This window comes from Gorilla gorilla, chromosome 6 (assembly GCF_029281585.2).
Source record: "Gorilla gorilla gorilla isolate KB3781 chromosome 6, NHGRI_mGorGor1-v2.1_pri, whole genome shotgun sequence".
Classification (NCBI taxonomy): Eukaryota; Metazoa; Chordata; class Mammalia; order Primates; family Hominidae; genus Gorilla; species Gorilla gorilla.
In genome coordinates this window covers 158891729-158919710 of record NC_073230.2, presented here as the reverse complement: position 1 = coordinate 158919710, position 27982 = coordinate 158891729, and the positions used below count along the sequence as shown (strand labels likewise).

The window sequence follows — 27982 nt, the reverse complement described above, 5'->3', positions numbered from 1 at the left end:
ATACTATGAAATCAGTGAGGTTTTGCTGTTGTTATTGGTAGTTTTTGTTTTATGAATGAAGGATGTGGAAACTTTAATGGAGATCACAAAACTTTGTGGGAGATGTGGTTTGCACACACACAGGTACACACCCCCTACAACCCTGCGTCAGATCTTGCATAAGGTTTTGTGATTTTCTCCTGCATCATTTCCAGACTCCCCTGGTTCAATAGAGAGTCATTCAAAGGCATGTCCCTCACTTTGGTGGGCCAAGCCCTGAGGGAAATAAACAGATCCTTCAGTCATCTGGTTCAAGTCTTTGGCAAATGGTTTAATTGGGGGAGGGTGAAGAGTTCTGGAGGATTAAACTACCGAGAATCTTGGGGAAGACAGTTAAGCTGCAATGCAAACAGGAAAAATGTACTTTTTACCTTAAATCTGACTTAAAATTGTTGAATTGTGGATGTTTGGAGTGAGAACAATGTGCAGTTTTTTTCTCAACGGGCTCTAGGTGTCGCTAGGAGAAAGGAAAGTCAAGAGCTCTGAATTTTATTTCAGATGGTCTCCATCTTTTTTTTAAAAAAATCTTAACTTGGAGTATACATGTCCTTCTTTTTATTGTGACACTCTCAGATAAACACAGGTGTCCTGAGAAATCAGGGATATAACACGTACATTTTTTAATGGGGTTCTAAACAGCATCTCTAACTTAGATGTAAGTCCTGACATGCTTTTTTTTTTTTTTCTGGAAAATACACAATGTGTGTGGGCGGGCGTGTATTGTGTGTTTATATAGTATACTCCTGATATATATATGCACACATATATACTTGCCCATTATCTGTACATATATATCCGGCACACATCTGCAAAATGCATTGCACATATGTCCTTTAAATTGTATAATTAAACTCATGACACAGGCTGAATGTTGTATCTTTTAAAAACAACAACAAACTTTTATGCACTCTTCTTAGAAAAGTTCCTCAGAATTGGAAAAGTTATGCCCCCAAATTTACTAAAAGATAGATGAACATATCAAACCATTTTTCCTCCAGGAACAAAAGCTTCAATTTGCTTAAGGTGTATTGAAAAACAAAAACAAAAAAAGACATCAGGTAGAAAAACTGCTCTTTAGGTACAGATACTTGCCAACACTGAAGAATCTAGAGTAATCATTTTGCTACCCAAATTTAAAGCTGAGGATATGCAATGAATTAGGAACACATTGCATTTTATTATGTGTCTTGCAACTGCTGACAACCTCAAGACAAACCGAGGCTTTCCTTTTCAACATCTGCAAGCAGCTGGGAGCGCGGCTACTTCGGTGGGAGCTGTCTGAGGTGCTGAAACCTTCTCTTGGCTTAGCGCAGGAGAAATCTCCATCACTCTTGCCTTTTCAGTCCTGATCCCAAGGCTGGTGGCTTTATCGCTGTTCTCTGGCTTGTCAGGGAAGACTGTTCCAAGGTACAGAAACAGCTTCGCTGCCATGGTCACTAAGATGATGGTAAGCAGCATACCTTTATAATCCTTAGGGCTTTGTACCTGTTGTCTTTCTGTCTGGAAATTGAGAAATATTAGTTCTTGGCTTCTGTGTATGTGTGTACACCTACCTGCCTGAGTATGACTGAGAATGGGCAATTACCCAGCCACACCCCAACTAAAATTTATGGTAGTCTAACAAGGCTAACACAGAGAAATAAAATGCGGAGATAGAATGGCTAGAATTAATAATGCATGGTCTAAATGCACAAACTACACAGGCAACAAAGGGACTTCCCAACTGTGTGGCTCCACAGGAAAGCCTGTTTTGGGTGGGTCAGTACTAACATGCAAAGTCTGACTTCAAAATAGAAATAAAACCAGAGGGTCTTCTCTATCCACTTCCTTGTAAATCTTAGATTTATTTAAATATAAAGTCAATTACTTGGGCAACTCCTCTGAGGAATCAATAGCCCTTCTGATTTAAAATTCATTGTGTAGGTTTAAAAATAAGTTGCCTCTTAAAGGAATTGTTGCTGGAAGTGACTTTTAGTGGAATTTATTAACTTTCATTTGGATTAACTGTGGCTAATTTTAAAACACTGAACTTTGTCATCCGCCTGCTTGAACATTTCTTTTTAGTTTTTTAAAGGGCTTTGGAGGCCTTCTGTACCATTAGAGCAGTAGTTTTTTTAAGGTTATACAGTGTGTTTCTGTATCCTTCATTTTCAGTGACACGTGGCTTCTTAGCAATACAAATATGATGACAACAGGATTTTAAAGCAGCAAATTGGTTAAAACTAGGATAGATTGGCAAATCACCACCCATGATGTCCACCAGCCTTGCAAGGGCCAATTTCATCATCTGCTATGTCTTCGCCAACCAACCCATCTTTTTTCCTCCACCTTGGTTTTTCATTCGTATAATGTCAACATTCTGTTAATGTGTCCTTGGGATCTATCAACTTTACGATTTCTTAACTAGCTTCCCTCTACAAATATGTTTATATACTCTATTACTTTTCTTCTGTTTCAACTGTAATTTAAAATTTTTTAAGTTTCACATGATTTTCCTGATAAATGAGAAAAAGTCTAAATCTTTCAACTGTCTACTTGATCCCATTACTCTCATCACCAATAGGACCAGTGCTTGGTGTACCCACATACAGAATAGCCATGGATATTGCAGGAGCGGGGAGAGTTGCAATGTTGCCCTCTCTTCATCCCAGTGGCGCCTACAAAGTGAGAGCCATGACGCCAGGTACTGAGAAGTGCCCAGTGAATACATGCTGCTGCTGTTACTCATAATATTACTGTTTCTAAAGGATGGACACCCTGTTTGAGGGCCTTGGCAACAACTGCCCAGCTAGTACAAGAAGCAAAAAAGCTACCTCTTGGGCAAAACCAGAACATAAAGGCCTCCCATTTTGTGGTGGCTGAGAGCCAGCCCCTCTTCCCCCCCTGGCTGTTAGTACCCTCATCGCAAGGGGGGGAGGCACCCCCCGCGAGGCAGGGACTGAGAGCCAGTCCCTCTTCCCCCCCTGGCTCTGAGGACCCCCATCGCAGGAGGGGGAGGCACCCCCCACGAGGGTGGGGACTGAGAGCTATCCCCTCTTCCGCCCCTGGCTGTTAGTACCCGCATCGCAAGGGGGGGAGGCACCCCCCGCGAGGCAGGGACTGAGAGCCAGCCCCTGGTTCCCACACTGGCTCTTAGGACCCCCATCGAAGAGGGGGGAGGCACCCCCCGCGAGGCGGGGACTGAGAGCCAGACCCTCTTCCCCCCCTGGCTTAGGACCCCCATCGTTGATCTTAAGATCCTTAGGACCCACCTGGAGGACTGTGGGTGTTAGGTGTCCAAGTAGAAAGTTCAAATCTTCCGACGGCAGGGGGGAGGCACCTCGCGATGCGGAGACTGAGAGCGAGCCCCTCTTCCCCCCTTTGCTCTTAGGACCCGCATCGCTGGGGGCGGAGGCACCCCCCGCGAGGCAGGGACTGAGAGCCAGTCCCTCTTCCCCCCCTGGCTCTTAGGACCCCCATCGCAGGAGGGGGAGGCACCCCCCGTGAGGGTGGGGACTTAGAGCTATCCCCTATTCCGCCCCTGGCTGTTAGTACCCTCATCGCAAGGGGGGGGAGGCACCCCCCGTGAGGCAGGGACTGAGAACCAGTCCCTCTTCCCTCCCTGGCTCTTAGGACCCCCATCGCAGGAGGGGGAGGCACCCCCCGCGAGGGTGGGGACTGAGAGCTATGCCCTCTTCCGCCCCTGGCTGTCAGTGCCCTCATCGTAAGGGGGGGAGGCACCCCCCGCGAGGCAGGGACTGAGAGCCAGTCCCTCTTCCCCCCCTGGCTCTCAGGACCCCCATCGCAGGAGGGGAAGGCACCCCCCGCGAGGGTGGGGACTGAGAGCTATCCCCTCTTCCGCCCCTGGCTGTTAGTACCCTCATCGCAAGGGGGGGGAGGCACCCCCCGCGAGGCAGGGACTGAGAGCCAGTCCCTCTTCCCCCCCCTGGCTCTGAGGACCCCCATCGCAGGAGGGGGAGGCACCCCCCGCGAGGGTGGGGACTGAGAGCTATGCCCTCTTCCGCCCCTGGCTGTCAGTGCCCTCATCGCAAGGGGGGGAGGCACCCCCCGAGAGGCAGGGACTGAGAGCCAGTCCCTCTTCCCCCCCTGGCTCTTAGGACCCCCATCGCAGGAGGGGGAGGCACCCCCCGCGAGGGTGGGGACTGAGAGCTATCCCCTCTTCCGCCCCTGGCTGTTAGTACCCCCATCGCAGGGTGGGGGAGGCACCCCCCCGCGAGGCAGGGACTGAGAGCCAGCCCCTGTTCCCCCACTGGCTCTTAGGACCCACATCGCAGAGGGGGGAGGCACCCCCCACGAGGCGGGGACTGAGAGCCAGACCCTCTTCCCCCCTTGGCTTAGGACCCCTATCGTTGATGCTAAGATCCATAGGACCCACCTGGAGGACTGTGGGTATTAGGTGTCCAAGTAGAAAGTTCAAATCTTCCGACGGCAGGTATCTTACGTGGGATTTACGATCCGACGGGTCGGAACGCAGCTCGGGAACAGAAAGAAAGCAGGTTATTTGCAATCTACCGGAGCTTAAGGGCAGAAGGCAGGTGAGAGAATTCTTAGGAGCTGTGGGGTTTTGTACACTGTGGATCCCAAACTTTGCAGTATTAGCCAAGCCTTTGTATGAGGTCACAAAGGGGACGGGAACCCGGAACTTTTGAAATGGGGATCCCAACAACAGCCAGTTTTTCATGAGTTACAAGAAAATCTTCTGGCAGCCCCAGCCCTGGGGCTACCCGATCTGACAAAGCCTTTTCAATTGTATGCATCAGAGAGAGAAAAGATGGCAGCTGGACTTTTAACCCAAACTGTGAGGCCCTGGCTGAGGCCGGAAGCCTATGTCTCTAAACAACTAGACAGGGTTGCTAAAGGTTGGCACCCCCTACTTGAGGGCCTTGGCAGCAACTGCCCTGCTAGTACAAGAAGCAAATAAGCTGATTCTTGGGCAAAACCTGAACATAAAGGGCCCCCATTTTGTGATGGCTGAGATCCATCCCCTCTTCCCCCCTGGCTCTTGGGACCGGCATCGCAGGGGGGGGAGGCACCCCCCCGCGAGGCGGGGACTCAGAGCCAACCCCTCTTGCCCCCTGGCTCTTGGGACCACCATCACAGGGGGGGAGGCAATACCCGCGAGGCGGGAACTGCGAACCTCCCCCTTTGCCCCACGGCTCTTTGCACCCCCATCGCAGGGGGGGAGGTACCCCTCGCGACGCAGGGACTGAGAGTGAGCCCCTCTTCCCCCCCTGGCTCTTAGGACCCCCATCGAAGGAGGGGGAGGCACCCCCCACGAGGCAGGGACTGAGAGCCAGTCCCTCTTCCCCCCCTGGCTCTGAGGACCCCCATCGCAGGAGGGGAAGGCACCCCCCACGAGGGTGGGGACTGAGAGCTATCCCCTCTTCCGCCCCTGGCTGTTAGTACCCTCATCGCAAGGGGGGGGAGGCACCCCCCGCAAGGCAGGGACTGAGAGCCAGTCCCTCTTCCCCCCCCTGGCTCTTAGGACCCCCATCGCAGGAGGGGGAGGCACCCCCCGCGAGGGTGGGGACTGAGAGCTATGCCCTCTTCCGCCCCTGGCTGTCAGTGCCCTCATCGCAAGGGGGGGAGGCACCCCCCGCGAGGCAGGGACTGAGAGCCAGTCCCTCTTCCCCCCCTGGCTCTTAGGACCCCCATCGCAGGAGGGGGAGGCACCCCCCGCGAGGGTGGGGACTGAGAGCTATCCCCTCTTCCGCCCCTGGCTGTTAGTACCCCCATCGCAGGGTGGGGGAGGCACCCCCCCGCGAGGCAGGGACTGAGAGCCAGCCCCTGTTCCCCCACTGGCTCTTAGGACCCACATCGCAGAGGGGGGAGGCACCCCCCACGAGGCGGGGACTGAGAGCCAGACCCTCTTCCCCCCCGGCTTAGGACCCCCATCGTTGATGCTAAGATCCTTAGGACCCACCTGGAGGACTGTGGGTATTAGGTGTCCAAGTAGAAAGTTCAAATCTTCCGACGGCAGGTATCTTACGTGGGATTTATGATCCGACGGGTCCGAACGCAGCTCGGGAACAGAAAGAAAGCAGGTTGTTTGCAATCTACCGGAGCTTAAGGGCAGAAGGCAGGTGAGAGAATTCTTAGGAGCTGTGGGGTTTTGTAGACTGTGGATCCCAAACTTTGCAGTATTAGCCAAGCCTTTGTATGAGGTCACAAAGGGGGCGGGGACCCGGAACTTTTGAAATGGGGATCCCAACAACAGCCAGTTTTTCATGAGTTACAAGAAAATCTTCTGGCAGCCCCAGCCCTGGGGCTACCCGATCTGACAAAGCCTTTTCCATTGTATGCGTCAGAGAGAGAAAAGATGGCAGCTGGACTTTTAACCCAAACTGTGAGGCCCTGGCTGAGGCCGGAAGCCTATGTCTCTAAACAACTAGACAGGGTTGCTAAAGGTTGGCACCCCCTACTTGAGGGCCTTGGCAGCAACTGCCCTGCTAGTACAAGAAGCAAATAAGCTGATTCTTGGGCAAAACCTGAACATAAAGGGCCCCCATTTTGTGATGGCTGAGATCCATCCCCTCTTCCCCCCTGGCTCTTGGGACCGGCATCGCAGGGGGGGGAGGCACCCCCCCGCGAGGCGGGGACTCAGAGCCAACCCCTCTTCCCCCCCTGGCTCTTGGGACCACCATCACAGGGGGGGAGGCAATACCCGCGAGGCGGGAACTGCGAACCTCCCCCTTTGCCCCCCGGCTCTTTGCACCCCCATCGCAGGGGGGAGGTACCCCTCGCGACGCAGGGACTGAGAGTGAGCCCCTCTTCCCCCCCTGGCTCTTAGGACCCCCATCGCAGGAGGGGGAGGCACCCCCCCGCGAGGCAGGGACTGAGAGCCAGTCCCTCTTCCCCCCCGGCTCTGAGGACCCCCATCGCAGGAGGGGGAGGCACCCCCCACGAGGGTGGGGACTGAGAGGTATCCCCTCTTGCGCCCCTGGCTGTTAGTACCCGCATCGCAAGGGAGGGAGGCACCCCCCGCGAGGCAGGGACTGAGAGCCAGCCCCTGGTTCCCACACTGGCTCTTAGGACCCCCATCGCAGAGGGGGGAAGCACCCCCCGTGAGGCGGGGACTGAGAGCCAGACCCTCTTCCCCCCCCTGGCTTAGGACCCCCATCGTTGATCTTAAGATCCTTAGGACCCACCTGGAGGACTGTGGGTGTTAGGTGTCCAAGTAGAAAGTTCAAATCTTCCGACGGCAGGGGGGAGGCACCTCTCGCGACGCGGAGACTGAGAGCGAGCCCCTCTTCCCCCCTTTGCTCTTAGGACCCGCATCGCTGGGGGCGGAGGCACCCCCCGCGAGGCAGGGACTGAGAGCCAGTCCCTCTTCCCCCCCTGGCTCTGCGGACCCCCATCGCAGGAGGGGAAGGCACCCCCCGCGAGGGTGGGGACTGAGAGCTATCCCCTCTTCCGCCCCTGGCTGTTAGTACCCTCATCGCAAAAGGGGGGAGGCACCCCCCGCGAGGCAGGGACTGAGAGCCAGTCCCTCTTCCCCCCCGGCTCTTAGGACCCCCATCGCAGGAGGGGGAGGCACCCCCCGCGAGGGTGGGGACTGAGAGCTATCCCCTCTTCCGCCCCTGGCTGTCAGTACCCTCATCGCAAGGTGGGGAGGCACCCCCCGCGAGGCAGGGACTGAGAGCCAGTCCCTCTTCCCCCCCTGGCTCTGAGGACCCCCATCGCAGGAGGGGAAGGCACCCCCCGCGAGGGTGGGGACTGAGAGCTATCCCCTCTTCCGCCCCTGGCTGTTAGTACCCTCATCGCAAGGGGGGGGGAGGCACCCCCCGCGAGGCAGGGACTGAGAGCCAGTCCCTCTTCCCCCCCTGTCTCTTAGGACCCCCATCGCTGGAGGGGGAGGCACCCCCCTCGAGGGTGGGGAATGAGAGCTATCCCCTCTTCCGCCCCTGGCTGTTAGTACCCCCATCGCAGGGTGGGGGAGGCACCCCCCCGCAAGGCAGGGACTGAGAGCCAGCCCCTGTTCCCCCACTGGCTCTTAGGACCCACATCGCAGAGGGGGGAGGCACCCCCCACGAGGCGGGGACTGAGAGCCAGACCCTCTTCCCCCCCAGCTTAGTACCCCCATCGTTGATGCTAAGATCCTTAGGACCCACCTGGAGGACTGTGGGTATTAGGTGTCCAAGTAGAAAGTTCAAATCTTCCGACGGCAGGTACCTTACGTGGGATTTATGATCCGACGGGTCCGAACGCAGCTCGGGAACAGAAAGAAAGCAGGTTGTTTGCAATCTACCGGAGCTTAAGGGCAGAAGGCAGGTGAGAGAATTCTTAGGAGCTGTGGGGTTTTGTAGACTGTGGATCCCAAACTTTGCAGTATTAGCCAAGCCTTTGTATGAGGTCACAAAGGGGGCGGGGACCCGGAACTTTTGAAATGGGGATCCCAACAACAGCCAGTTTTTCATGAGTTACAAGAAAATCTTCTGGCAGCCCCAGCCCTGGGGCTACCCGATCTGACAAAGCCTTTTCCATTGTATGCGTCAGAGAGAGAAAAGATGGCAGCTGGACTTTTAACCCAAACTGTGGGGCCCTGGCTGAGGCCGGTAGCCTATGTCTCTAAACAACTAGACAGGGTTGCTAAAGGATGGCCCCCGTATTTGAGGGCCTTGGCAGCAACTGCCCTGCTAGTACAAGAAGCAAATAAGCTGATTCTTGGGCAAAACCTGAACATAAAGGGCCCGCATTTTGTGACGGCTGAGATCCATCCCCTCTTCCCCCCTGGCTGTTGGGACCCCCATCGCAGGCAGGGGAGGCACCCTCCGTGACGCGGGGACCCAGAGCCAACCCCTCCTTCCCCCCCTGGCTCTTGGGACCACCATCGCAGGGGGAGGCAATCCTCACGAGGCGGGGACTGCCAACCTCCCCTTTCCCCACCTCGGTCTTTGCACCCCCTTCGCAGTGTGGGAGGCACCCCTCGCGATGCAGGGACTGAGAGCGCGCCCCTCTTCCCCCCTTTGGTCTTAGGACCCCCATCGCCTGGAGCGGAGGCACCCCCCGCGAGGCAGGGACTGATAGCCAGTCCCTCTTCGCCCCCTGGCTGTTAGGACCCCCATCGCAGAAGGGGGAGGCAACCCCCTTGAGGGTGGGGACTGAGCTATCCCCTCTTCCGCCCCTGGCTGTTTGTACCCCCATCGCGGTGGGGGGGGCAGTCAGCCCCCACGAGGCAGGGACTGAAAGGCAGCCCCTGTTCCCTCCCTGGCTCTTAGGACCGACATCGCAGGGCGGCGGAGGCACCCCCCCCCCCGCCAGGCGTGGACTGAGAGCCAGACCCTCTTCCCCCCGTGGCGTAGGACCCCCTTCGTTAATCCTAAGATCCTTACGACCCACCTGGAGGACTGTGATTATTATTTGTCCAAGTAGAAAGTTCAAATCTTTCGACGGCAGGTACCTTGCGTGGGATTTACAGTCCGACAGGGTCCAAATGCCGCTCGGGAACAGAAAGAAAGCAGGTTATTTGCAATGTACCAGAGCTTAAGGGCAGAAGGCAGGTGAGAGAATTCTTAGGAGCTGTGGGGTTTTGTAGACTGTGGATCCTAAACTTTGCAGTATTAGCCAAGCCTTTGTATGAGGTCACAAAGGGGGCGGGGACCCGGAACATTGTCTTGGGATCCCCATTTGTTGGGGGAAGAGGGTCTGGCTCTCAGTCCCCGCCTCGCGGGTGGTGCCTCCCTGCCCCTGCGATGGGAGTCCCAACAGCCAGGGGGGAAGAGGGCATGGATCTCAGCCACCACAAAATGGGGGACCTTTATGTTCACGTTTTGCCCAACAACAGCAAGTCTTTCACTAGTTAAAGGAAAAACTTCTGGCAGCCCCAGCCCTGGGGCTACCCGATCTGACAAAGCCTTTTGCATTGTATGCGTCAGAGAGCAAAGATGGCAGCTGGACTTTTAACCCAAACTGTGGGGCCCTGGCTGAGGCCTGTAGCCTACGTCTCTAAACAGCTAGACAGGGTTTCTAAAGGATCGCCCCCCTGTTTGAGGGCCTCGGCAGCAACTGCCCTGCTAGTACAAGAAGCAAATAAGCTGATTCTTGGGCAAAACCTGAACATAAAGGCCCCCCATTTTGTGGTGGCTGAGATCCATGCCCTCTTCCCCCCTGGCTGTAGGGACCCCCATCGCATGGGGGGGAGGCAACCCCCGCGAGGCAGGGACACAGAGCCAACCCCTGTTCCCCCCTGGCTCTTTGGACCACCATCGCAGGTGGGGAGGCAATCCCCGCGAGGCGGGGACTGAGAGCTATCCCCTCTTCCGCCCCTGGCTGTTAGTACCCCCATCGCAGGGGGGGTGAGGCAGCCCCCGTGAGGCAGGGACTGAGAGTCAGCCCCTGTTCCCCCACTGGCTCTTAGGACCCCCATCGCAGGGCGGGGGAGGCACCCCCCGTGAGGCGGGTACTGTGAGCCAAACCCTCTTCCCCCCCGGCTTAGGACCCCCATCATTAATCCTAAGATCCTTAGGACCCACCTGGAGGACTCTGGGTATTAGGTGTCCAAGAAGAATGTTCAAATCTTCCGACGGCAGGTGCATGAGAGTCTGCATGAAACCCTAATAAAAAAGACAGTGAAGGAGAATCATGTCAGGAGCTGATACTCATGAGTCTCGGGAAGCCTCCAGGGACAGAGCACAACTAGAGCATCCAAGAATGAGAAGAGCCCTAGAGCAAACGCAAGGCCCAGGAAGAGATAATTCGTTTGAGAAGAAAAGGGTCCAGGAGCTATTGCAACCCAGCTAGCAAGCAGAGTCCTGGGCTGATCAGAGTGGGGAAAACCCACCGAGTTGTTCAATGGCAGGACAAACAGAGCCCTGCTGCAGGGAGGGGACACTCATCTACCCTGTACCCCCATACACCTCTGTCTCGCTCCCCGTTCAGGTTGACAATGTGCTCACCACACAGCAGCACCTCCTGGTCTTGATTGTTGGGGCCCTCGCAATCATTGCACTGGCCCTTCCTGCCCTCTGACCAGAGCTCTTCCCTGCTACACTCTTCTGTGAGTCTCCAGCAGGACCTTTTGCACATCAGCAAGCTGGGCAGCGTCAAGTGCCCGGAATCCACCCCATGCCTTCCCACCTCTGTACATTTGCTCATGGTTCATTTCATGGCCATTGAACTTGTCTTGGTCAGTTTTCTTTCAGCTCTCAGTGATAGACACATTCCACAACGACCTACAGAGAAAAAAAAAGGCACAAATTGTATAGCAAACCACTACCTCTACTAAAGTAACCTATTGTTCTTTAGAACTGAAGACCAGAGGCTATGGGACTTCAGTCTTATCTGGGATGTGGTGCTGACATGATATTCCCAAAACTCTTTCTATCTGTCTCCCTAACTCTCAGATTTACTTTCCTCTGTGGGTGTTAATCTCAAGCAGATAGCAAAGGTAGTTCCTGCTCTAAGCTCATGAAGTTTTACAGTTCCTAACGAGAGAGGAAGACAGAGGCATGCTCTCTCCCAGGGTCTACATGTGAAATCTCATTCAGGGTTTCTGGTTGATCCAGCACTGGTCACATGGCCCAGCCACTTGGAGTCAGTTGTGTTGTCAGGGCCTGCACCGCAAGCCCATTGCACTGACAGGAACAGGGCTGGCCAGGGAGGGAATCTCCATTAGGACAAAGTGATTCTGCAGACCTTGCAGCGTCTCCTCCTCAAATGCCTTTTCCTTACAAGAGCTTCTTCTCAAAATGCACCCCTCCTTTCAGGTCCCATTCTATTGCTGTCACCTCCAAAGCAGCAACCTCATCTACCTGTCTCAACTCCCTAAATGGGTGACTGTTCCTGCATCTGAATTTCCATAGCATTATCATGACACACCATCCTCACCATCGTCACTATCTTACCTGTAATCATAGCTGCTTGTGATGAGCAGCAGCTGCAAGGACAGACATCACTGCCACTTAAACCAGCTCCAACAAGGCAGAGATGAAATAGACCGGAAGAAGGGGCAAGGCTGTGAGGGCCCTGGGAGCAAGCAGGGACACCTCCCATCACTCTTTGAGGGCCCTGGGAGCAAGCAGGGACACCTCCCATCACTGGCTGCCATACAGGGTGAAAACAATACAGCCTGAGTGCCCACATTCCATTCCAACATTCCCCCCAGTAAGAACAAAACAGGAAGAGCCCAAGGAAAACACAACCAGCAGTGAAGTGGAGCTCTGTCCTCTTTGCTGTCCTCACTGGCCGGGTGCACAGGCCAGGCCCTACTGAATACCCCTACGTAAACAGTTACACCATGGCCCTAGTACCCCCGCCCCCGAGAGCAGAAATTGTAAGCAAATTGTCCATCAAGGTATAATGGCAAAAGGCACAAATTAGGACCAGGCCAATGGTATAAATACACCTGCCTGTCACCCAGCCCCTAGAGCTCCTTGGAGAAGCCTGAGTCCTGTGTTCCACGGACATCAGTGGCATAGAGGCCCTGAGTTGGACTCAGGTTTTGCTCAGGGACTGGGTTTTCCTCAGGGAATGGGGCAAGTTCCTGGGGGCCAAGGATGTCTTCTGACTGGCCTGCATGAGGGCTTCAGGAGGTGAGTTGTTTTATCCTCCTAAGAAGCTGCCTTGGTATCCCACTGGCCTTAAGCAGGCCCAGAATACCCATAATTTTTCCTGTTGGAGACCCTCACATTCTTCTAAGCCTCACCTTCACACTTCTGTGACTACTGAAATATCAGCCACGGCTAGGTTCAGATTTGTTTTTTTTTTTTTTTACTTTTTTTTTTTAATTTGGGACAGAGTCTCTCTCTGTTACCCAGGCTGGAGTGCAGTGATACAATCTCAGGTCACTGTAACCTCTGCCTCTCGGGTTCAAGTGATTCTCCTGCCTCAGCCTCCTGAGTAGCTGGGATTACAGGCACACACCAGCATGCCTGGCTAATTTTTGTATTCTTAGTAGAGATGGGGTTTCACTATGTTGGCCAGGCTGGTGTTGAACTCCTGGCCTCAGGTGATCTGCCTGCCTTGGCCTCCCAAAGTGTTGGGATTACAGGTGTGAGTCACTGTGCCCAGCCTCAGATTTTTTTACAATGATGCCACATTGCAATTAAATGGACTTGTCCCTACTGAACAGAGCCCTCTGCTGTTGTGCCCTGGAGCCAGGTTAACACGCATGTGCTCTATGCCACGAAGAACACCCACCAAGCTGAGTGGCATGCAGCGGTCAGCCCTGCAGGCATTCACATGGGAAACTGCCATTGCGAATGGAGTGAGTGAGGCAGCTTAAGTCGTGGGAGGGGTGCGTGGGAAGAGGCTCCTGAGCAGGACCTTCAAGGGTGCTAGAGTTTGGCAGAGACAAGAGTAGGAGCGAAGAAAGTGAGAGTCTCATGTAGAAGGGCAAGGTCACCTTCCTGAACAGGGAAGATAAATCATAGTGGATATTGTGCAATAAAGATTTTATTCATTCATCTATAACAAACTTTTACTCGATACCAACCATGGCCTGATGCAAGGCTGACACCATGGGATACAGAAATGCTTTTGAGTGTCAGTCTGGGGAGAGACAGGCATGTGAGCAAATAAATGAGCTGGGTCTGTCCCATGAAGAGTCTAGAATAGTGCAGTTGGATAGCACTCTCTGGTGACAGAAAGGCTCTCTATCTATACCATCCAATCCAATAGCCGCTTGCCCCATATGGCTCTTGAGTGCTTGGAATGAGGCCTGTGAGATTGAGGAACTCAATTTTAAATTTTATTTAATCTTCATCTATTTTAAATTTAAGTAGCCAGCCACATGGGGCTAGTGGCTACCATATTGGGCAGCACAGGGCTGGAGGCACATGGTAAGAAATTTATATCCAATAACTAATAGGAAGACACATTGATTAGTTTTTTTAAACCTATATATTAATCGTTTCACAAGTACTAGGGCTTCAATACATGGTACTGCATAAATAAAGCAGTCCTTGCCTTCAAGTCAAACACATCACCTTATCTTATTGTTATCTGAGAAAATGCAAAGGAGCCCATGGGAGCGAGAGGAGGGACACTTCATTCAGCTTCAAGGGTGTCAGGGAGAGTTTTCTGGGAGACTCGATGATTAGGATGATTCTTGAAGAGTTAATGGGAGATAACCTTGAGAAGGAGGAGAAAGCTATCTCAGGTGGAGGCAACAACCCCATGGTTATCAGAGAAGCAGCAGCATCAGGGAGAGCTCGGAGTATTCAGGGAGGTAAGTGGGCCTGGAGACTCGTGCATGTGGGGCAAAGCCATTCAGAATGACCCTCGGAGATGGGCAGGGCACCATGGGGCTTTTGCATGGGGCTCAGGCCTCAGATGACTTTTTTTAAGGTCATGGGGAGTCATTGGAAAATTGGAAGCAGACACATGAGACTCATTGCAAGGCTGCCATTGTTTATTTTTATTTCATTCTAGAGACTGGACTAGAGGGGTTTGATTGAGGGAGAGGGGATGTCGAGAAGCATAGACCAAGAGACCTTGATGAAGAGCAAGGCAAGATCTTGGCTATGATGGTCTCCTCACAAAAACAATGAAGTGGAACAGTAACTGGAAGAAAGGACAAAAAAAAAAAAAAAATACAAACAGACATGACCTCTGGATGTGCCACTGGGTGGATTTCTGTTTTTCTGCTTCCATTTCAGTATTTTCCAAAAAGCAGTAATGTTGCTGGAAAGAAGGAGAGCAGTGTAAGAGTTTTTGTTTGTTTGTTTTATTGGTTGCAGTGAGGTCTGGCTCTGCTACCCAGGCTGCAGTGTAGTGGTATGATCATAGCTCACTGCAACCTCGAACTCCTGGGCTCAAGCGATCTTCCTGCCTCAGCCTGTCAAGTGCATGCCACCACACCCACTCATGGGTTTTTTTTTTTTTTGTTTTTGTTTTTTTTTTTGATAAAGATTGAGTCTTCCTATGTTGCCCAGCCTGGTCTCAAACTCCTGGGCTCAAGCAGTCCTCCCACCTCGGTCTCCCAAAGTACTGGGATTACAGGCATGAGCCACCGTGCCTGGCAAGAGACTCGTTTGAAGTTGAATGAAACGAACAGAATTTGGCGATGGCTTAGTTGGGAAAGGAGAGGTTAGCAGGGAAGGGGCAGCTCCAGGATGCCCTTAGGGGTGTCAACATTTGTGCTGAACACAGGCCACTGTGGGAGGAGGCATCGGCTTGACACAGCAATCCTGTGGTGGAGGTGTTTGTATTTTGAGGTTATTATTCTATTGTTGATTCTTGGAGCAATAAGAATTGAGAGATTACCCAAAAGCAATGGGCAGTGTAATAAGAGGAGAGGGCTGGAGAACAAGCTGGATGACTCCCATGTTTACAGGCTTCTGGCCTCAGGGAAGGCCTGGAAAAAAGGATGGGAAGAAGATGCTGTTAGAATCCAGGAGAAAGCTACCTCTAAGAAAGCAAAAAAGGCAGGCTCATAGCAGACAAGTAACCTGAATTGGGAAAGGGCCCAGTGGCCCCGGCATTGGAGGGCAGCTGGTGTCTGCAGGGAGGGTGGCTTTGGCAGGAGCACAGGTGTGGTTGAGGCTGAGGTGACCAAAGTCGGATTAACATAAACCCGAGGCACGTAGCACAGGGGGACGAGTGTGGGGGTTTCTTCCGGGCTGCTGCACAGGCCCTCCTCTTCCCAGACAGCAGCTGCTGAGTGTCAGGTGGGGGAATAAAGGCCAGAAGCAGAGATGCCGCTAAGCCCACAAACAGGTGCCCACGGGATCAGCCTCGGCGCCGGGCGGGTCTTAGGTCTGAAGGACACTTGGAGACTAGATGCTGACTGTTGGAAATTTAGTAAATTGGGCCGCCAGAGGCTTATTTCACTGCTTTAAAGTCTGATGATTGGAAATTAACCTATGAGAATTGTCAAATTACATTGAGGTTTGATCTCCCGTGCACTTACACAAATGCACACAGACACAGGCATGCACACACCTCTTTTATGAGACAGATAAAAACCCAGCCACAAAGATGTCAATGCCACACATCTAAGAGCCTGTCCCATAAGCAATGCACAGGGCTCCAGCCCCCGTGGGAGGAAGATAATTGGACTGTAAAATAGTGAAGGGCACTGCTGGGTCAAGAGAGAGTCCCCTAAAACCAAATTCCAGATGATTTCCATATTCTGAATGGAAAGCCTGCATAATCATTATTTTTAAAATATATCGACTTAGAAATAAAATATAAAAGTCAAAAAATCAATTAAGAGGACTAATTCAATGAAGAGTGTTTTCTGGTGGCTATTTTTCTTTTTATTGAAGTTTTTAATTTTTTTATTTTTTGGGCACCTAGTATATATTTATGGGGTACATAAGATGTTTTGATACAAGCATTCTCTAGTGACTGCTTTTCAAGAGTTAAACTGTGGACTCCAGAGTCTGAAAATAAAATATAATTTTTGAGAATGTTCAAATTATAGTTTTAAGAGTCTTTGGCCCATTATTTATATGTTTTATTCTTATTTGGAATTAAGCACAGTATTTTGTTGTTTCAAAAATTTAAACCTGACTGAGAGCTAGGTTGTCATGGACCATTGGTTATTTATCTTCTTTTGATGATACTTCATTTAATAACAAATCAGTGTTCCTGTGTCTGATAGAGTTAGATGAATTAATCAAGTCAGTGTTTATTCCTCCTTCAAGTGGCATCTTCTTAAAGGTGGCTTTGCAAAATGCCCAATTATTTGGACAACTTAAAAAAAGAACTATGGGGCCGTGCGCAGTGGCTCGCGTCCCTAATCCCAGCACTTTGGGAGGCCGAGGCGGGCGGATCACAAGGTTAGGAGATTTCAGGCCATCTTGGCTAACACACTGAAACCCCGTCTCTACTAAAAATGCGAAAAATTAGCCGGGTGTGATGGTGGGCGCCTGTAGTCCCAGCTACTCGGGAGGCTGAGGCAGGAGAATGGCGTGAACCCGGGAGGCGGAGTTTGCAGTGAGCCGAGATTGTGCCACTGCACTCCAGTCTGGGCAATAGAGCGAGACTCCGTCTCAAAACAAAACAAAACAGTTTCTCATATGCAATGAGTGGATATCAGGAATTTAGGTAAGGCAGCAAAAGAGAAGAAAGTTTCCCTAGAGCCCCATACCGAGGTATCAGGTAATTGTGGACTGTGTCGTTCACTGTGTACAGAGATTGGCGGGGTGTGAGTGGCAGAAAGAGCTTCTTGGGCAGTCAGACCACCTGGCTCTGAATCCTGGCTCGGTCACAAATTAATTATATGGAAGAAAACCTTAAGCCTCGGTTTGATTTTCTCCTTTAAAAAGTGAGACAAATAAATGCATTTATTTCTCAGAAGATAGTTGTGATACATCTATTATTTTATGACATTTTTGTTCATTTTTAAAAGGTCCTGACAAATTTTAAGTGTTTTATGTGATCAGTTAGATGACATGCTAATAGGCAAAAGGCTTGCCTCTAATATACATGCTGTCAAATTTTCCATCAACTTCTATATTTGCTTCTCTAAGATTTTTTTTCCTGAATGACATAATTAATTAATGAGGTCATGCAAAATTCTTAAGGAAAACAGCTAAGTCAGTTTCCTTCATTAAAATCCACTGTAAACAAAGACGGCCCTCTGTTTAATGCTTAGTTTAACAGAAAATTTAAATTAGCACAGATAATTCTTCACATCATTTGGTTAATTGAAGGTATGGGAAACTGTATTTGTAGTGTTCACTCAAACCATTCCCAATAAGTGAATTACCCATGGGCCAAACTCTGGAAATTGCCAGATGAACTGTATTATATAAAGATAGTATGGCATTAATAGCTGTTCTTTCATATTGCCTTTAATCCATCCTCTTTGAAATAATAGAGGCCTGAGATACATCAGTGTTATTGAGCAGGAACGCTTGAATATAAAACCAATCAAGACAACATATAGTATAAAATAGTAGCTTATCATGTATGTGCATGCATGCTATTTTATTTGTTTTTTGCTGATAAAGGTGGAATGATGTTATGATGAATTTCACCATGAAAGACTGAAATAGAGCAAACAAAATGTCTCAATCAGGGTTTGCCAGGGTTATTCCTAATGAGTTATTCATACTGGTTGTATTTTTTTGACCATTGGGATTTATTTATCTGAGGGCTGCTGGAAAAAGGAGAAAGGGAAGCTACGTCATTTGCCTTCTGTGTGCCAGGCATTTTCTCTTTCTTTATCCCCGTAATAACCTTGTGTGGGAGGTTTCATTATTCTCATTTTACAAATATGGAAACTAGCTTAGATGAAGAGAGATGGAGTGACCCTCTGAAGGCCTTGCAGTCAGCGAGAGTTCGAAGCGGGGTGAGAATTCACGTGTTTCTGATTTCTAAAGCCGTATTCCTTCCACTGCCCTGGTTCACATGTTAGAATGTCATATCTTTATCCTTCAGACATAGTAGCTCAGTCTGCATCAGACTAAGATGGGGAAAAACTTGATCCCTGGAAATTTCCAAACATACGGAAAAGTGGAGGGAATTAGGCGATAAGCTGGTTGTACCCATGACCCAGCTGTATAATTATCAAGGCTTCGGCAATCTCGTTTCATCCATTTCACTACCACTATGATTTGAAACAAATGCCAGATATCATTTTCCTCCGCTAAAAACATTTTATTATGTTGGATCCTGTTTGTGCCCGTATTTTATACTAAGCCTTCACATAAGTTATGTTCTAGGATGTCTTCAAATGAGAGTAAAAGAGGACACCGTTGTCTTACTGCTGGGGAAAAGAGAGGGGGCTTTCTTCTTTCTTCAACTTCCCTGTGTGATACAAGGGAAAAATGCAGCTAGTTAAATTAGTCTAAAATCTCGATCCCTTGAAAACAGAAAAATCAACAGTTTTAAGCAAACAAATACAATCCCCCTAGTAGCTAATCATTTTCATCCACGTGCCTGGTACACATGCTAATGTTGGAGGGAAAAAAACAGGGTGATGTGCTTTTTGAGTGTGGACACCAGAGGGCAAAGTGTACTGATTAGAGTTTCCTGGCATTGCAAAAGTGCAGTGAGGCTTGGAGAGGAAAAGCAGTAGGCTATGAAACATTATTCCTTATGTCAATAGAAGGAAATTATTACATAAGGGAAAACTGGCAAGATGGAAGAGCTTATATCCGCTTGCAGTTCTGTTCATTCCCCCTAAACTCCATATATTATTTCAGGATTTTCATGAGAAAGGCTCTTCTTTGAAGAATCAATTGCTTATCCATGGTGTTAGTTTATATGTTTGTATCATGACAAACCTCCTTTCCAGAGGTGTGGCCCTCCAGACCTTGCTAACAGCATGCTGCTGGTTTGCAAAGCCGCCTGCGCTTTGCTGCTCACCTAAAGGAGGACTTCTCAATAATAGACAGGATTTGATTCCTTTTTGTCATGAGAAAGCTCCCTGATTGTGCATTTGTAATGCATGAATTGCACAGATCTCCCTGCTGAGAGGCTTACATCACAGAGTTGGCTCACTGTTTCCAGTATCATTCTTCCAGCCCAACAGTAAGCACTGGAAGAGAGCAGGTAGCTGCCTACCCTGATATTATGGGACATCAATAGGCTCTTGCACGCAAGTGTGGTGTTTTTCATTGCACACCAAGGGTTATTAGGCTGTGCTGAGTCAGATGGAAATAAAAATAGCCTGGAACCTGTGCCCGTTTGTTTGGGGAACTTGTCCCAGCACCATGCTAATGAGCCCAAGGGCTTGGGCTTGATGTCCCTGGTGGTTCCATCAGAGCAACATGAAGGAAAGCAACTGTCGGAAGCCACAGGCCCTCACTTAATGTGGTTTGCAGAGTGATAAGTGATGGCTCTTCCCACGGGTATGGTTGTCTGGCACAGACAGAGCCGGGGGACCCACACGCTCACGCAGTCCCTGCCAGCAACTGTTGAGACATGACGACTGTGACTTAGCAGAATCCAGGGTTCATCCACCCTCCTGTGAGTCCTCCTGCTCCCCGTTTTGCTGCCATCTCAGGCCCATATCTGCAGGTGCAGAGACCCTGGAGTAGCTGCACCTCAGCCTCATGTCCTCTGTGGTCCCTTAATTGCCCAAAAGAAAGAATTTAAATGTAAAGTCGCTCTGTGCAGCGAGCATGTTCCTTCGTGCCCTGGGCAGCCTCTCTGACAGCCCTGACTCTGGTCTGTGACGCTGGGATCGTGGCTGCTTTCAGGCACCGTCATGGCCTTCCATGGTCCTCTGTCTGCCTTTGTCTCCTTCCTTCTGTTTAGGATGCCCTTTAGTGGGGGAACTCCTGGTCCGCCTTCTCCTCTAAATCTGTGCTCTCTACCAAGGATTTTCCAAGCCTGCGCTTCCTCCTGTCGTCTCCTTTGCTCCTCTCCGTGGCTCCGGCTCCTGTTCCGCAGCCTGGAACCTGTGCCCTATATCTGTGATCACACTTAGTGTTTTATACATCAGTTATTCACTTAAGTGTCGGCCGTGCCCACCAGCCCAGAAGACTCAAGGACGAGTACTTTTCCATACTCACCTTTACACAAGATAGGGTCTCAGTACTCATCGCGATTAATACATGAATGAACTTCAGCAAAATAATTGCAATGTGTAAAGGCCAAGATCCAGAATAAAACCTTTCATTTCTTAGCTAAAAATCTCCCCACATCCATTAGTTTTACATCCTTGGCATTAAAGATCCTAAGGAGGAATTGGTATTCCTGTCTGGAAAAACTTGCTGTTACTTAATTTATTTAAACGTAAGTTATTTTTAAATAAATATGAAACCCCATCTCTACTAAAAATACAAAAAATTAGCTGGGTCTGGTGATGGGTGCCTGTAATCCCAGCTACTCGGGAGGCTGAGGCAGGAGAATTGCTTGAACCTGGGAGGAGGAGGTTGCAGTGAGCTGAGATTGTGCCACTGCACTCCAGCCTGGGCAACAAGAGTGAAACTCTGTCTCTAAAATATATATCTATGTGTGTATGTATGTATGTATGTATCTATCTATCTATCTATATATATATCTCCATATATACATATAGAGATATATAGAGATCTATATAGAGATAGATATATAGAGATCTATATAGAGATATAGAGATATATATAGATATCTATATAGAGATATCTATATATCTCTATAGATATCTATATATATCTCTCTATATATGTATATAGATATGTAGATATATAGAGAGAGAAAGAGACCTGGAGAACATATATACTCAACAGGTGCATGTCATAACCTTCGGGGAAATAGGGTGGGAAGGATGAAGATGATGTTTTATGTGATCTGTACTGTGTGAGTTGTGAGTTTCTGCATATATTAATTAGTAAAATAGGTAGGAGCAAATATTATGAAAGCATTAAAACACCAAGACTAACAAGACAATCATGAAGAGGAACATTTCTGTCTAACTAGATGGCAACTTGTTATAAAGTCTTAGTAATTCTGATGACTATACCCCACATGGATGCGGAGACAGAATAAGTAGATCAATGGACCAAACAGAAACAATTGGTCATACTTACACAGTTCTTGTTACCAGCTGGGCTGTTTTAAACAACTTTCCAATATAAATTCATTTAATCTTTGCAGCTATCCATGAAGTAACATTTATAGGTCTCCATTTAATGCTTTAAGAAAATAGGAAAAGAAAGGTTAAATTGCTGAAAGAGTCACATAAGAGGAATTGACATAAGAGACACACCGGCTACTCCCTGGGCCTGAAGCTTTATAGCCACAGCAGGGAGGGGAGTGTCAAGAACCAGGGCAGGGAGGATAAAGACCCCGCTGAGAGTTCCAGCTCAGTTTATGATTGGTATATGCCTTTCATAAGCAAGTCACTATTTTCTTGAAAAGAAATGGAAATCAAGAGATGCATGTGTTGTCAAAGCGGGAGAAAATATTTGCAAACTATGTATCTGACACAGTACTACTATCCAGAATGTACAAGGAACTCAAACAAATCAGCAAGAAAAAAACAAATAATCCCATCAAAAAGTCGGCTAAGGACATGAATAGAAAATTTTAAAAAGAAGGTATACAAATGGCCAACAAACATATGAAGAAATGCTCAACATCACTAATGATCAGGGAAATGCAAATTAAAACCACAATGCAATACCACCTTACTCCTGCACAAATGGCCATAATTAAAAAATCAAAAAATAATAGATGTTGGCATGGATATGGTGAAAAGGGAGCACTTCTACACTGCTTGTAGGAATGTAAACTAGTATAACCACTATGGAAAACAGTGTGGAGATTCCTTAAAGAACTAAAAGTAGATCTACCATTTGATCCAGCCACCCCACTACTGTGTATCTACCCAGCAGAAGATAAGTCATTATATGAAAAAGACACTTGCACGCACGCCTATAGCAGTACAACTCACAATTGCAAAAATATGGAACCAGCCTAAATGTTCATCAACCAAGGAGTAGAGAAAGAAAATGTGGTATATATACACCATGGAATACTACTCAGCCATAAGAAATGAATGAAATAATGGCATTCACAGCAACCTGGACAGAGTTGGAGACCATTATTCTAAGTGAAGTAACTCAAGAATGGAAAACCAAGTATCGTATGTTCTCGCTTTTAAGTGGGAGCTCAGCTATGAGGGTGCAAAGGCATAAGAATGATATAATGGACTTTGGGGACTCGGGGGGAAGGCTGGGAGGGGGATGAAGGATAAAAGATTACACATGGGGTACAGTGTATACTGCACAGGTGATGGGTGAACTGACACCTCAGAAATCACCACTAAAGAACTTACCCATGTAACCCCAAACCACCTGTTCCTCAAAAACTATTGAAATAAACATAAAATAAATTTTTAAAAAAGAGATACATGTGTTGAAATAGACAATAACTCTCAACTGTACCAGAACCTACACCTCCTTATTTTGGCAAATTATTTTAATGCTCCTTTCCTAATTTAAATTAAATTCATAGGTGATAAAACGTATATGCATATACCACTTTAAAAGTTTCAATATATAGGCTAAATAAAGGAATGAACTTATAATCAAGTTATCTGTCCTTCAGCATGTCACTGCTCAGGTCCTGCTTGCCAGGTGGTCTGCAGCTAGGGCACTAACATCTGTGATGAAGTCAGAAACTTCTTCCTATGTGTAAAGAGTAAAACTGGGCTTAAAATTTTTTTTTAAAAAAAAGGCTGGGTGCAGTGCCTCACACCTATAATCCCAGCGCTTTGGGAGGCCAAGGCAGGTGGATCGCCTGAGGTCAGGAGTTCAAGACCAGCCTCGCCAAAACGGTGAAACCCTGTCTCTACGAAAAATACAAAAATTAGCCATGCACGGTGGCGGGTGCCTGTAATCCCAGCTACTCGGGAGGCTGAGGCAGGAGAATCTCTTGAACCTGGGAGGAGGAGGTTGCAGTGGGCCGAGATCGCGGCAATGCACTCCAGCCTGGGTGACGAGGGCAAAACTCCATCACAAAAATAAATAATAAATTTTTAAAAAGCAGACCAGAAATAGTTCCATATAAAAAATATAGGAAAAGGGAAGAGCAGATAATACAGAAGAACCTTAGAATAAAGCCTGAGATTAAGTAATAATAGATTAGTTTTATTTTGAAAATGAAAAGAAAATGGGGACACACTCCGTTTGAAATACAGGATGCGTATACCAAGGTGGATCACAGATTGAGAGGAGAAAATGTGTGAGATTCTCCACTGATAGCCAGGTGTGGCTTGTTCTTTTTAAGCATGGCGTGAAACAAATTATGACATGGATGGGGGCATGAAGTGTCCCTGGGATCCTACCACCTGACAAGGTGTACCCTCAGTCTCCAGTGCTTAATAAATGCCTTGTAAACTGTAACCTCTGATACTTAATGAGGAATACAGCTCTTTGAAACAGAAACCGAAATAGGTCTCTAGAGAAGTTGTATGATAAGATCCTGGGGGCAGTGTCAGAAAAGGACCGAAAAACCACAGATTCCTCCCTCCAGGAAATAATTTCAATACTTAAAGTTTACCATGTAGATTTCTTGTTCTGGTGCTATAATTGTGAAGCATATAGGAAACACTATAAAATGTTTTAAAACAATGCTTTTGATAAACTTTATTAAGACCTCTGTTTCATGTGTTTGCACTAAAAATAATGTTTGCTTCTAAGAATGTTCCTATTTGACTAAGGTGATTTAAAATGCCTTTGCATTGTTGCACTGTTTGTGTAGTGATTGTAACTCTGTACTAAAGCCAATTAACTTTGTAGTTGGATGGATTATAAAATACTCACTAGACACAATACTCCATAGACACCATATTCAATAATAGACACAATTGTGTAGAATGAAGAAGCCAGCGTCCACCTCTGCAACGAGCTTGTCCTGAATCCCTGGACCCTTTATTTTTCATCCCATAAAAACTTTCAGTATCATTATGTACTGAAGTACTCCTTATTTATAGTTCTGTGGATTTATTCCAATGAGTCTGTTGAAAACTGGGATGTGGGGCACCTACACTTCTCACCGTGCAGGATCTCTACCCATTGCAGGGTGTCCAGCCCCCTGGCCTCTACCCCAAATGCCAGTGAAGTCTAGGATTCATTGTGACAACTGAAAAACTCTCCTCATTTCAAAAATGCTTCCTAGGAGGTAGAATGGCCCTGTTGAGAACCTTAAATAGATTATAGATTTTATTTATTATTATTATTATTATTATTGAGACAGAGTCTTGCTCTGTCACCAGGCTAGAGTGCAGTGGTGTGATCTCAGCTCACTGCAACCTCTGCCTCCCGGGTTCAAGCAATTCTCCTGCCTCAGCCTCTCGAGTAGCTGAGACTACAGGCACGCATCACCATGCCCAGCTAATTTTTGTATTTTTAGTAGAGATGGGGTTTCACCTTGTTGGCCAGGATGGTCTCAATCTCTTGACCTCATGATCTGCCCTCCTCGGCCTCCCAAAGTGTCGGGATTACAGGCATGAGCTACTACTGCTCCCGGCCAATAGATTATAGATATAATTCTTCTGTTATTAATTCTTTCACAAAACCCTGGCTGTACAAGTATCCTCTGTAAACTTAGATATTTCCGACAGTGTCTACTTCCTTCCTTCATGATCTCAACTCTCTGTAAATTACATGTGAATGCATTCAGGACTGTATTTTATATATCATCTCTTTCATGTTTTGATTTGCTTTTTCCAAGCAGACATTAAGTGTGCTGAAAGTAGTTGTGTTGTCATCTGCTTTCATTGAATCCTTCAGAAATTTTAGCACCACAATGAGATTCTGAAAAAAGCACAGAAAAGGGGCTTAATATAGAATGTTTAAATAATATTTGTTTTCTCAATTTATATTATGACTTTCAAACTTCAGTGCATATGTACACACACACACACACACACACACACCATTTTAAGGCATTGCTAAACTCACATATATCTTTCACCTTGAAGATGAAGCAAGATTCCAAAATGTCAGAAAATCTTGAAAGTCTCTTAGATACGAGCAGTGTGGGGAGACAGCCAGCAACTGAGTTATTCCCAAGCTCATTTAGTGACAAAGTTGTGGGTTGGTTAGGCTTGTTAGAGCTCAACAAAGCACTTAGTGAAGGAAATATGAAAATTAGAAACCAATGTAGGATATAAATTAAGACTATTTGGAGGCTAGAAAGATTTGGGGATTTTTTTTGTTGTTGTTAAAATATCTAGCCAACTCCTGAAAAATAATGAGTGGTTGCCATAGCAACTGTGTTTTCGCTTGACACACCAAAGAACATGAAAAGCTTTGGAATCAAGGAAAGCCACCTGGTTTTAGACTTTAATTTTGGAGAAACAAATTCATCCAAAATGATTTATAAAACAAACCCTATTTTATTTTCCTTCCAAAATGATTGTAGATTTTTTTAATTTTTTTAAATTCAAAACATTGAGGGTATCTCAAAGGAAGAGAAAATACATTCTTTTCCAAAAAAAAAAAAAAAATACCTGGGCCGGGTGTGGTGGCTCATGCCTGTAATCCTAGCACTTTGGGAGGCCGAGGTGGGTGTATCACACGGTCAGGAGATGGAGACCATCCTGGCCAACATGGTGAAACCCCGTCTCTACTAAAAATACAAAGATTAGCCAGGCTTTGTGGTGCATGCCCACAGTGAGCTGAGATCGCACCACTGTACTCCATCCTGGGGGACAGAGCTAGACTCCATCTCAGAAACGAAAGTGCCTGGTCTTCTTTCCACACGACTCCGTTTCCACTCCCATAAAATGCTACGTTAGCTGTTTTGAGGGTAGATGCCCTTAGACTGCCAACTCACAAAGTTTTATTGGGCACCTGTTACCTGTTCAGCAGAGATTTGTAAAAAAAGACACATCAGGTGGCCTTTGCTTGCAAGAAATCAGCCTTTGGAACCTGTGGAGAAAAGTTAAATACTGCGTACTGCGCAAATGAAGGTTGGGAGCTATTGAAGGGAAGAGATTCACCCCGAAAACCAAAGAATGGTCAAACGAGAGGCAAGGTGGAGCCTGCGGTTTTCACTGCAAGGATTCTAGAGTGAGTGATTCTGGGGACGTAGAGATGGGGGATAACGGGTGAAAGGAACAAGCACAGCCCCTTTGAGGTGGAAAACAGACTGGTGGGCCAGGGTTGGGAGGGTGTGCTGGGGAAGTGTTGTGGGCAGAGGCTGGAAAATGAAATTGGGCTGGGGTTAGGAGACAGGTGACCGTGGAAGACTGCTCTGACAATCAGAGTCTGGACTTCCTTGCTCCTCTGCAGGATCCCTGATACCCAGATGGACCTTTCAATGTTCCTGGCCCACCTGCGCTACCTATTCTTGCCCCGCTCTGCTCTAGTCTTTACAACTGCACAATGGCACAGTTGGTCTCTGGGACTTAGAATTTGTGTTGCAAACGTAAGACCTGGAGAATGGACCTGGTCTGTGATACAGTGTGTCAGTCAGGGACCTGGAGAAACAGAAGGGGCTCCCAAATAAGAAGACTTCAAGGAAGTTTAAGAAAGGCACCAAATACAATTTGAAATTTGCAGGCTGGGAAGCCACACGAGATAGCGCAGGCTGGGGGATGTGCAGGAGCTGTCATCAGAAGCCAGAAGTGGAACATGTTATGAAAAAGGTCACTTTGCATGGAGAAGGAGTACAAGGGAAGTCAAGAGGACCCACAGTGGGAAGTGGGCTGTGAATACTCTGACCCTACCTCATTTACTGCCAGCGCATCCCTTGGCCTAAGTGAAGTAGGAGCTTGGGAGAAGATTGGCCGTTGACTCTAATCCTGCTCCCAGGTTCCTACTTAATCAGCATCCAAGATCTAGGTGTGGAGTTGACAGTGAGATCTCGGACTTCAATCCACCATGTTGACTTCTGATTAACCCCAGTCCTGGGAATACCTCCAAGAATTCTACTTTATTTACTTATGTAAGAATGTTTAACTCACCATGGATCCTGCCCTTAGACCAAAGCGACCTTGATGTTATTGCACAAATTACAGGCTATGACACATATACCATTCCTGCCTGTGCTAGAGGATTGCCTTTAATTGTCTTGCTGGAGCACATATGCTTTTCCCTATGGTATATAAGCCTTGGGTCTGGGAGTAAGAGTGCAGAGATCTACCTGTCTTGGTGCCACCCAAGGTCATACCTCCGTCTGTAAGTTCACCTTTCATGGAACACAAGGTAAACCTCACAAAGCATAAGGCAGCTCTTTTCCCATTTCCTGCATGTCTTCTCAATACCTGTGATTGAAACATGCAGTGGAAATATCCATGCCCGTCTTGATGGATGAAGCTAACTGGCTGGTAGGTCAAAGCCAGTTCGAGGAACAGGCTAGGAGGTCTGCATGGAACCTGGGATTGGCCATCCCCTCATTAGGGCTTTAATGGGAAGATGATGCCTTGGGTGTTCCTGGATGCTGAGAAAACATGAGATGTGTATTACCTTCTGCTCTCTTTATGTAAAACAACTGAAGCTAAATCCCTTGAGATGTTTCTACGTCCATCTATACCTAGATCCTGGAAATTTTGCAAATAAGCAGTTGTCAGAATTTTGAGCTATGGCTTAGGGTATTAAAAAATAGAAAG

The 27982-nt window shown here is 48.1% G+C and overlaps 2 protein-coding genes and 1 long non-coding RNA gene across 13 annotated transcripts in view; 2 read left to right on the top strand and 1 right to left on the bottom strand.

Moving 5' to 3' along the window:
* ACTR3C (actin related protein 3C) overlaps window positions 1-27982 on the top strand; it is an 81237-nt gene that overhangs the window by 1975 nt on the left and 51280 nt on the right. The window lies entirely within an intron of this gene.
* On the bottom strand, window positions 1197-9513 carry LOC101137479 (uncharacterized). Of its 7 annotated transcripts, XR_008681309.2 has the most exons (5): window positions 9379-9513; window positions 8151-8292; window positions 5963-6104; window positions 4415-4556; window positions 1197-1539 (listed from the first exon to the last, which is right to left on the bottom strand). XR_008681309.2 is itself a non-coding variant. In XM_055392357.2 (4 exons), the coding sequence occupies exons 1-4, from the start codon at window positions 8454-8456 to the stop codon at window positions 1270-1272; spliced, it is 774 nt and encodes a 257-aa protein (XP_055248332.1). In that variant the 5' UTR covers window positions 8457-8902; the 3' UTR covers window positions 1197-1269. The 7 variants fall into 7 exon arrangements, 2 of the variants coding, with proteins under 2 accessions (XP_055248332.1, XP_055248333.1); XR_008681310.2 differs by lacking the exon at window positions 9379-9513 and having other exon boundaries at window positions 1197-1535; window positions 8151-8284; XR_010134783.1 differs by lacking the exon at window positions 9379-9513 and having other exon boundaries at window positions 5963-6061; window positions 8151-8262.
* LOC109027795 (uncharacterized) lies at window positions 4464-11292 on the top strand. 4 transcript variants are annotated; one of them, XR_008681315.1, is made up of 5 exons: window positions 4464-4574; window positions 6020-6122; window positions 8208-8310; window positions 9436-9539; window positions 10569-11292. It is a non-coding gene; the product is annotated as an uncharacterized lncRNA (long non-coding RNA). The 4 variants fall into 4 exon arrangements; XR_008681313.1 differs by having other exon boundaries at window positions 10475-11292; XR_008681317.1 differs by lacking the exon at window positions 9436-9539.

Excerpts from the sequence above, each read along its gene's own strand:
- LOC101137479 (XM_055392357.2), bottom strand. The coding sequence starts at position 8,456 with ATGAAAAACTGGCTGTTGTTGGGATCCCCATTTCAAAAGTTCCGGGTC. Across the intron at positions 6,062-8,150 it reads TAATACCCACAGTCCTCCAG|CTGCGTTCGGACCCGTCGGA; the intron begins GTGGGTCCTAAG and ends TCTGTTCCCGAG. Across the intron at positions 1,540-4,414 it reads TAATACCCACAGTCCTCCAG|ACAGAAAGACAACAGGTACA; the intron begins GTGGGTCCTATG and ends CTCAATTTCCAG.